General features: G+C 42.6%; 1 protein-coding gene across 1 annotated transcript; it reads right to left on the bottom strand.

The window, feature by feature from the left end:
- Positions 1–7,388: 7,388 nt before the first annotated feature.
- On the bottom strand, positions 7,389–7,802 carry LOC138894438 (uncharacterized). Its single transcript, XM_070179136.1, has one exon. The coding sequence runs from the start codon at positions 7,800–7,802 to the stop codon at positions 7,389–7,391; it is 414 nt and encodes a 137-aa protein (XP_070035237.1).
- Between the last annotated feature and the right edge of the window lie 1,907 nt (positions 7,803–9,709).

The raw sequence follows: 9,709 nt of genomic DNA, 5'->3' as shown, positions 1-9,709 counted from the left end.
ATATTCAATTATCACCAGAAGATCCTTAAACATGATAAGAACAATCAACTTAACAACATTAGTCTAAGCACGTAGCAATTAGGCATGGGAAAAAAAGACAATATGAGAAAACGAGAGAAAACAGGGAGAACAGGTAAAATGGCGGCACATAAGTACTCGTCACCTCACATATACACCGCTCACATGAATTTCACATAGCACATAGTCTGAGGTTCCTAATTCCCTCAAGTTAGGGTTAACCACGACACTTACCTCGCTCCGAAGGCCACTCAATACTCAATCATAACTTTTCCTCTAAAATCTGATATAGGCCAAACCTACAACACAATAGGGTAGCGAGGATGGTCGATGCAGGTTTACCCAACGAGGTCGGGATCGATTTACATAGGGAGTTAGTTTGGTTTGGAGTTGGGTATCTAACTAATCTAGATGTGAGTGTTGTTACTAATTGCACTTCCAAACATTGTTGCGATTGATTCTATTCTAATTTTTATACTATTGAATGCTGAGTGTAAGCTAAGTACAATATTTTTGGTGAACGTTTTCAAGTGTTAAAAGGTACTAGGGAAGTGACTTCCGCCTAGGTGAGTATCTAATGGGTATCAAGAATCTAGGACAGGCTTGTTATGATTGGGGTCATGATATAACCATCACACATAAGTGCTCACTCTATACCTCTCGGTAGTTTGAGTGACTTTGCCCTATTTGGATTTCTCAAACCCAAATGGGTGTTCATACAATACAAGTAAAATTGGCTCAAGTCGGGTATTACTATCTCTAGGTTTAACCCTTTAATTGGGGCTATCAATCTCTTGAGTTCACCCGAATTCCTTGTTAACCTAATTTTTCTAGACTTAGTCCCTCTTTCTCAAGAAGAGCCTAAGTCATAAAGGCATGAGTCAGTCATCAAATGGATCATAACGATGCTCTCGGACATCAGCTTCTCTGAATCTACTTTCGTGGACCACGTAATAGTGGCCACCTCAGCGGTGGTACTTACACGGACTCGCTTTTCTATCGCTCTCGGCGCTCCAGTCTCAGCCTTGGATTCGTGCAAGTTTGACTCCTTCATGAGTTGATTATGGCTTATTTGCCTCATTTTGAGCAAACCCTGCAAGCAAGCACATTAAGTTAATTTTCAGGAATACCTTTACGCATTTTTTACCCAAAACCTAAGCAAAAGAGAGCAAATAATAGGCTAAAACTCCTAGTTATCAACTCCCCCAAACTTAAGTTTTTGCTTGTCCTCAAGAAAACAAGGTAATTCCCACCTCCACAAGAAAAAGAAAGGAAAATTTCAACTTTTCTAAGGTGACTTCATCAAGCATCAATTGGGACTAACAATTATCCTCAACACAAATGCATTATCAACAACATCTTGCTATGACTTCTTGAGTTCCATAGTTCTAATATGACACAAAAGCATCAAGAGTTGACTAAATTCGTCAAGGAAGCTAGCTCTCTCACGTAGGTCATTTTGGATCCCAGACTCCTCCTCCTCTACTCTCCATGAGCTAATCTCACCTTATAGAATGTGACACTCAAAACAGGGATTGTAAAGAGGTGCGCTCATCACTCTCAAAAGAATGTCACAAGTCCGGTTCTAAGTACCATAAGCTTGCCCCTCATGTAAATCACCACTAATGTAAGCTCACTCAATTTGAAATCCTATAAGGTTTTAGCGGGATGTAATGAAGGCTTTTTGGATCAAGGTAGGACATAATGAACTATGATGGTATCATCTTTCCTTAAGCACTCCATTTTCTCATTTCGGCTCATACTTTCTTGACTCTTTTGAGTCATTTTCTTCTTCCTTAAGGGAACTAGAGAGACACATTGTCACTTTTTCTTCTTCATGACAATCATTTTTCTCCTTCTTTTTTTTTCATTCATTCCATGCCTTTCAACATTGTTTTCTTGAATCTTTTCAACCTTTACTTTCTTTTTGACATGCTTCTTTTTGGTTTTTCATCCTTTTCTTTGCCTTTACTTTTCATCAATTCTTTTTGTTCTTTGAACCTTTTATCACTTTGAAATTCCTCGTCTCTCCCCCAAACTTATGTTTTTTGCCAAATGTTCATCATAAATGCTAAGGAAAGATTGGGTGCCAAGAGAGGGTCATTATAAAATAAAGGAGGGCTTGTAATGTGGTTATTGAATAAAAAAGGCTTAGGCTCAAAGGGGTTGACTAAGGATATCATAATGGTAGGCTACGGAAGTTTTCAAAGTTCAAATGGTACCAAAGAGAGCCTATAATCACTTCTCAAGTCGAGCTACACTTAGAATTTTGCCTAGAAAAACATTCAGGGTAAGTTCTAGACTTATTGGCACGGGACTTGGACTTGCCATTCAATACCTCACCTCTCAAGCTACTGGATTGTTAAAGAGAATAGAGTCGAGGGCCCACAACAACCCTAGCTAAGATTGAAGATCACAGATGGCTCACATAAACCACTTGATGATAGTTTTAGTCAACTCAAGAGTCTAAACGTCACAACTAGAGCTAATCTCGTCAACAAACTTGTCTCTAACCATGAGGTCAAAGGTAAATGTGTTAGTGCCAAGTGAAGCCTACTTGAGACACTTTTATTCATTACTACTATATATCAAAATAGAAAGAAAAACAAACTCAATCCCTTAAGAAGGTTGTCACGCCATCCATCGTTGGGAAGAGCCACCCGGTTCACACAACATCCACCTTTGGAAAGAACTATGGCATTAAGAAAACCAAAGGCTTATTGATCACGCAGAAATGAAAAAAGAGGCTACAAACTCAAAAAGAAGCTACTAAAGGAAGTAGGAAGCTAAGCTATTAAGGAAAATTACCAAAGAAGTTATAAAGTAAAATGAATATGTACAATAGGGGAATGAAACGAATATACACAAAATGGGGATGAATATATACATGGAATGGTGAAGTTATATACATAACAAAAGTGAAAAATAACGAAAATGAAAATAACGATAAGTAAAAATAAAGAATAATAGTATCATAATTATTACATGCCAGTCATCAAATCAAAATAAGACCACCCCCCCCCCCCAAATAGAAGTTAGCATTGTCCTCGATGCTAAAAGTAAAAATAAGATAAGGGGAGGGATAGAGAGTAAAGAAAACTCCTTATGTGGTCTCTCTCTGCATGGGATCAGGTACTCTGGTAGGGTCCTCAGACTGTGTAGGTTCATCAGCTCCATCAGGATCCTCTAACTGAATCTCTAAGTCCTCGGTCTGGGGTACCACAAATCTTCTCACCGACTCTCTGTCGGCCTCCTGCTCTGATGCCAGTGTTGTTTGTGCTGCCGGGGCAGTCTCCTCTATAAGGAGGTCTAGAGGAATATCTCCGGCGGAAGTAAGCTTCTCCACCTCCTTCTTTAACAGCTCTTGATTCTTCTTCACCTTCTTGACCTATTTACCCATCTCATTGATTACCTTCTCATGAGTACCCAGAGTCTCCAGAATTTTCTTTTGGTTGTCAAGGATCTTTTTCAATAAATCCTCCACTGACGGAGGCATCTGAAGATGTGCTGGAGCTACCTGTGTTGCAACTGCACTGATAAGGCATATAGCTTTGATGTAGCTACCTGCATCCTGTTGTTGATGCTGGATAAAGTCTGATTAACCTGCAGTGATGTATGAGGGTAAGCTGAGGAGGAAGGCACATATAGTGGGGCAGATACAGATGACCCTGAGGAAGGAGGTGGCATAGCAGCAGATGAACCTTCGGTTATGGAAGGCTCGGTCCCAGTGGCCACAACCCTTGGCTCTTCAGACTGGCCAGCGGAGGTAGTGGCTTTGCCTTTGAACTTGGGATTGTCTGCTCCCTGAAGGTTGTACCAAGAGAAGGGACTTTTTGGCTTCACCTTGATGGAAAAATCCCTCCCTTCTACATCTTGGTCCTCTAAATACATGGTGAGGAAGTTGGGGAACGGGTATGATGTTTCTTCTTTCCCGATAGCTTTGGTGATGTTTCTGGCCATGATGTTTCCCACATTTATCGGGCACCCCGCCATGATAGAAGCCACAACAATTACCCGGGAGACTGGGATATCACTGTCATGCTGAGATGGGTCTAGTCGGCTGCAAACGAAGGTGCACCACCCTTTAGCTTCAAAGCTCAGAGTGTTTCTAGCAATTTGGATCCCAGGTGTAAGCCAAGTCGATTTTGTCCTAGGGATGGCTATCACCTCTACAAGCCATGGACGGGCTGCCTCATCTAATGCCACCTTCTCCAAGAACAGGGATTCATCCACATCCTCGAACCCGTCATATGTTTTTAGTGTCTTGCCATCAAATCTGATCTTCCGGTTCCGTACCTTAGTCACATAGGTTCCCTTTTTTATGTGAGTGACATTGGCGTAGAATTCTTTGACGAAGTACTCATTGGACTCCGGTAGCTTGCTAGTGAAGAATTTCAACCCCACTCTTTCATCAAATTGCTTCTTCATATTGGGATTGTGGGGTAGAAGATCTCTTTCTATGAAATCCCTCTCGAGGGTGAGCGACCTTTGTGGCCAACATTCCCGGAACTTGTGGTAGGCTTTCTCACTGACAAATCTATCTTGCCATACTATGGGCTTTCTTGATCTCACCAAACCTCCAACCCTGGTATCACCACCTCTCCCGGCATCCGGGACATCCTCTTCATCATCAATATTAATTGGAGTCGTTGTTGAGGCCGGAGTTGTAGTAGGTGGGGCAGGTGGTGTCGAAGTTTCACTACCTCCTCCTAAGCCATCAGACGACCCAGACAAGGAGGTAGATTCATTGACGAGGCGGTAGGGATGTGATTGAGCCTCTTGTTGGGGTTGTGCAGCTTCCCCTTCAGAAATATCTCGAGGGGACATATTCACTAGTATTAGAAGAGTCAGGAGTGGGTCTTCAGAGGGTTTGCTTCTTGCAAATGACCCTTTGAGGTGCTAAGGATGCAGTTTGTTTCCCTTTGCCCCGGCCTCAGGGAGGATTCTCCCCTCCCTTGTGATTTCTCAGGACCTCCACGAGATCGCACCATTATATGCATACACAATCAGTGAATGCTCATTAGTATTGTAGTTCAATGAATTAGCAAAGGAGAGCAGATGAAAGGATCACACTGTTTCTCAAAGCAGGGGTCAACTGACAACATAAAAAGGAGCGCGGCCGCGGAAGGGTCATCGTGGTCCGCGTAAAAAGTAGCGCGGTCACGAAAGAGTTGGGACCAGACTACCAACTCTCTAAACATAGGTTTTCGTTGACCGTAAAAATGAACGCGGTCACGGAATCAATTTGTTAATTCTCTGAAGCTCATGAACGCAGTCCGCAAAATTATGGCCGCGGCCACGTAAAGTCAATTGATGACCACGGAAAAATCACCGCATCCGCGAACATATAAGCCTACCCAGTTTGCACAAAAGCGTGAACGCGGACCGCGTAATTTGGACAGCGGTTCGCGAAATTCAAATCATACTAGCACTGATGAATTATTTAAGACCTAGGATTTCACTTAGTGCAAATATTTAGGTAATTAACAAGCATAGTGAACAACCTTATCCCCCATTAGGCATTAAACATTATCCACATGAAAATTTAGCATCAATCAAGCATCATTTCGAAGTCATGACATGTGTTAAACCCTTAAAAAGAAAATCAAAAGATGAAATTAATGTAAAGATTTGAGCATACCAGATGTGGATTTGTAGTAGGAAATTGCTTCTTGATTAATGAGATATGAAATTGAAAGTGTAAGAAAGGGAAGATGAACAGTTGTCTATTTCGGTGAGAGTGTGGGGTTCGAAAAGTGTAAAAGTCCTAAGGACTTCCTATTTATACCAACCCCAGAGGTCCCACCGACTTACCTAAGCACGGTCCACGCTTTTTACCTTTCGAAGAGCCTTTTCAGAAATAGGTCCGCTGAGAGCGGATTACCGGGCGCAGCCACGTAAGATCAATGTGGAACGCGAAATTACGAACGCGAACACGAATTCAACTTCAGAGAGTTGATATTATGGAATTTTCAAGTCTGCGTCCGCTGACAATTTGCGCCCCCGCGAAAAGCTCTCGCTGACCGCAAAATTTTGAGCGCGGTCCGCGTAATTCCCCATACTTAGGCAAATTTTTCCAGCAACAGTCCTATACTACACAAACAATTCCTACACAAAGCTCACAACCAGTTAGTTCAAAATAAAGCCTGATCTAAGAAGAAAATCAAAAAAGAAAGAAAAACACATGCGTTGCCTCCCAAGAAGCGCTTGATTTAACGTCGCGGCACGACACATGTTACCATCATCATTGGAAATTGATCAAGGCCACCACATGGCTGTCATCAAACTTGCTGAGGTAATGCTTCACTCGGTGCCCATTAACTCTGAAGATTTCGACATTTTTGTTTTTCAAGTCAAGAGCACCAAACGGAGTCACGTGCACCACCTCAAAAGGCCCACTCCATTTTGACTTGAGCTTTCCCGAAAACAGTCGTAACCGGGAGTTGAAGAGAAGAACTAAATCACCCTCCTTGAATCCCTTGTTCCGAAAATATTTGTAGTGCAAGTACTTCATCTTGTCCGTATACAAGGACGAGATGAAATAGGCATGAAACTAGAACTCATCTAGTTCATTGAGTTGCTCCACCGGGAGATTGGCTGCAACATCCCACTCAAGATTTAACCTCTTCAGTGCCTACATGGCTCTATGCTTTAATTCAACTGGCAAATGGTACGCTTTCCCAAATACCAACCAGTACGGAGACATACCGATTAGAGTCTTGTATGAAGTTCTATAAGCCCACAAAGGATCGTCAAGTTTCCTTGACCAATCCATCCTTTTTGCATTGACAATTTTTGATAATATGTTCTTTATCTCCCTGTTGGAGACCTCAACTTGTCCACTGTCCTGGAATGATAAAGGGTTGACACCTATGATTGAAACCATACTTGGAAAGTAAAGTGTCGAAGGACTTATTGCAGAAATGAGAACCCCCATCACTGATGATTGCCTGAGGAGTGCCAAATCGTGTAAAGATATTTTTCTTTAAGAACGCCACCACACTCCGTGCCTCGTTGTTGGGCAAAGCCATGGCTTCAACCCACTTGAAAACATAATCAACAGCCACCAGAATATAAGTGTTACCAAACGAACTCACAAAAGGCCCCATGAAGTCTATGCCCCACGCGTAAAAAATATCGATCTCAAGAATAGTGGTGAGAGGCATTTCATCCTTCTTGGAAATTCCACCAGCTCTTTGCCATTCATCACACCTCTTAACAAGCTCACTTGTATCTTTATACAGGGTAGGACAATAAAATCCATAGCTAAGAACCTTTGAAGTAGTTCTCGCCCCACCATGATGACCACCATAGGGCGAGGAATGGCAAGCATCAAGAATATTCATTTGATCCTCTTTCGGGACACGTCTCTAGATCACACCATCATTGAAAATCTTGAAAAGATAGGGGTCGTCCCAATAATAATTCAAGTTGTCCCATTTGAGTTTCTTCCTTTGGTTAGAAGAGAGCTCACTCAGGACAATGCCAGTCACAAGAAAGTTAGCCACATCGGCGAACCAAGACATACCATTCAAAGACATGGAGAGGAGTTGTTCATACGGGAATGAATCATTAATTACAAGGTCATCGTGGGGCCTCCCCTCCTCTTCTAAGCGGGACAAGTGGTCCGCCACTTGATTATCACTTCCTTTTCTATCAATTATTTCAAGTTCAAACTCTTGAAGCATAAGAACCCATCTCATCAACCTAGCCTTCGAGTCCTTTTTGGTCATCAAGTATCGGAGTGCCGCGTAATCGGTGTGCACAATCACTTTGACACCCATGATATATGGCCTGAACTTTCCATGGCGAAGACAATAGATAATAACTCTTTCTCTGTCACCGTATAATTGATTTGGGCGTCATTCACCATTTTGCTTGCACAATAGACCGGATGAAATATCTTGTTGACCCTTTGGCCCAAAACCGCTCCTACTGCAACATCACTAGCATCGCACATGAGCTCAAATGGTAAGCTCCAATTGGGTGCGGTAATGATGGGAGTGGTTGTCAATTTATACTTGAGAAGCTCAAAAGCTTTCATGCAATCTTCATTGAACACAAACTTTGCATCCTTTTCTAGCAGCTTGCACAAGGGGTTCACCACTTTTGAGAAATCCTTGATGAACCTTCGGTAGAACCCCGCGTGCCCAAGAAAGCTCCTAACTCCCTTGACGGAAGTAGGAGGAGGGAATTTTGAAATAACTTCAATCTTCGCTTTGTCCACTTCAATACCGTTCTTTGAGATCTTATGGCCGAGGACAATGCCATCCTCGACCATAAATTGGCATTTTTCCCAATTAAGTACTAGGTTGATCTCTTCACATCGGGCCAACACTTTGTCAAGATTATCCAAGAATTCTTCAAATGAGTCCCCCACAATACTAAAATCATCCATGAACACTTCGAGGAAGTCCTCCACCATATCCGTAAATATTTCCATCACACACCGCTGAAAGGTATTTGGTGCATTACACAAACCAAACGGCATCCGTGAGAATGCAAATGTGCCATACGGACATGTGAAGGTGGTTTTCTCTTGGTCTTCCGGTGCAATGAGAATCTGGTTGTACCCTGAGTACCCATCCAAAAAGCAATAGTAGGCACGCCCGGCAAGTCTGTCCAACATTTGATCAAGAAAGGGCAATGGAAAGTGGTCTTTGCGGGTCACTTTGTTCAGCTTTCTGTAGTCCATACATACCCTCCATCCGGTGACAGTACGAGTGGGGATCAACTCATTTTTCTCATTTATGACCACAGTCATACCCCCCTTCTTCGGCACACATTGTTCCGGTGAAGTCCATGAACTATGCGAAATAGGGTACATAACCCCTGCATCAAGCCACTTGATAATTTCCTTCTTGACGACCTCTTGCATAGCCTCGTTCAACCTCCTTTGATGTTCTACGGAGGGTTTGGCATCATCCTCTAGTATAATTTTGTGGATGTAAAAGGCGGGGCTTATACCCCGAATGTCAGCCAAAGTCCATCAAATTGCCTTTTTCCTTCTTTGAAGCACCGCAAGAGTGGAGTCTACATGCACGTTAGTTAGGCATGCAGAAAGAATAACAGGTAATGTGGAAGAAGGGCCTAAGAATTCATACCTGAGGTGTGAAGGAAAAGGCTTCAACTCCAATGATGGTGGCTCCTCGATTGAGGGATTTGTTGGTGGAGTCTTCCGATTTTCCAAGTCCAAGGAAACTTTACGAGGCCCATATGAGTAGGATCACATTCCTTGTAACGCAATTGCACATTCAACCAAGCCTTCCTTTTCATCATCCTCATGGTTTAACAACGCAGCTTCCAAAGGGTCTTTCACATTGATCATGGCACTCGTGTCATCAACTATCACCTCCTTCACAAGATCCACAATATAGCAAACTTCATTGCTACTTGGTTGCCTCATTGATTTGCACACGTGGAATACAACTTTTTTATCGCCCACTCGGAAGGTGAGCTCCCCTGCTTCCATGTCAACCAATGCCTTCCCTGTTTCTAGGAAAGGTCTCCCCAATATTATAGGCACCTCATATTTGACTTCGTAGTCGAGAATCACAAAATCAACAGGCAAAATAAACTTGTCGACCCGGACTAGAACATCATCAATAATACCAAACAGCCTTTTCATTGTCCGATCTGCCATTTGTAATCTCATGGAAGTAGCTCTTGGTTGACCAATATCTAGTGTCTT

The sequence above is a fragment of the Nicotiana tomentosiformis genome, chromosome 6 (genome assembly GCF_000390325.3).
Source record: "Nicotiana tomentosiformis chromosome 6, ASM39032v3, whole genome shotgun sequence".
Lineage (NCBI taxonomy): Eukaryota > Viridiplantae > Streptophyta > Magnoliopsida > Solanales > Solanaceae > Nicotiana > Nicotiana tomentosiformis.
This window is presented reverse-complemented; position numbering and strand designations above follow the sequence as displayed.

Bases quoted from the DNA above. Each gene is read 5' to 3' on its own strand.
- LOC138894438 (XM_070179136.1), bottom strand. From the start codon at position 7,802: ATGGGTGTCAAAGTGATTGTGCACACCGATTACGCGGCACTCCGATAC.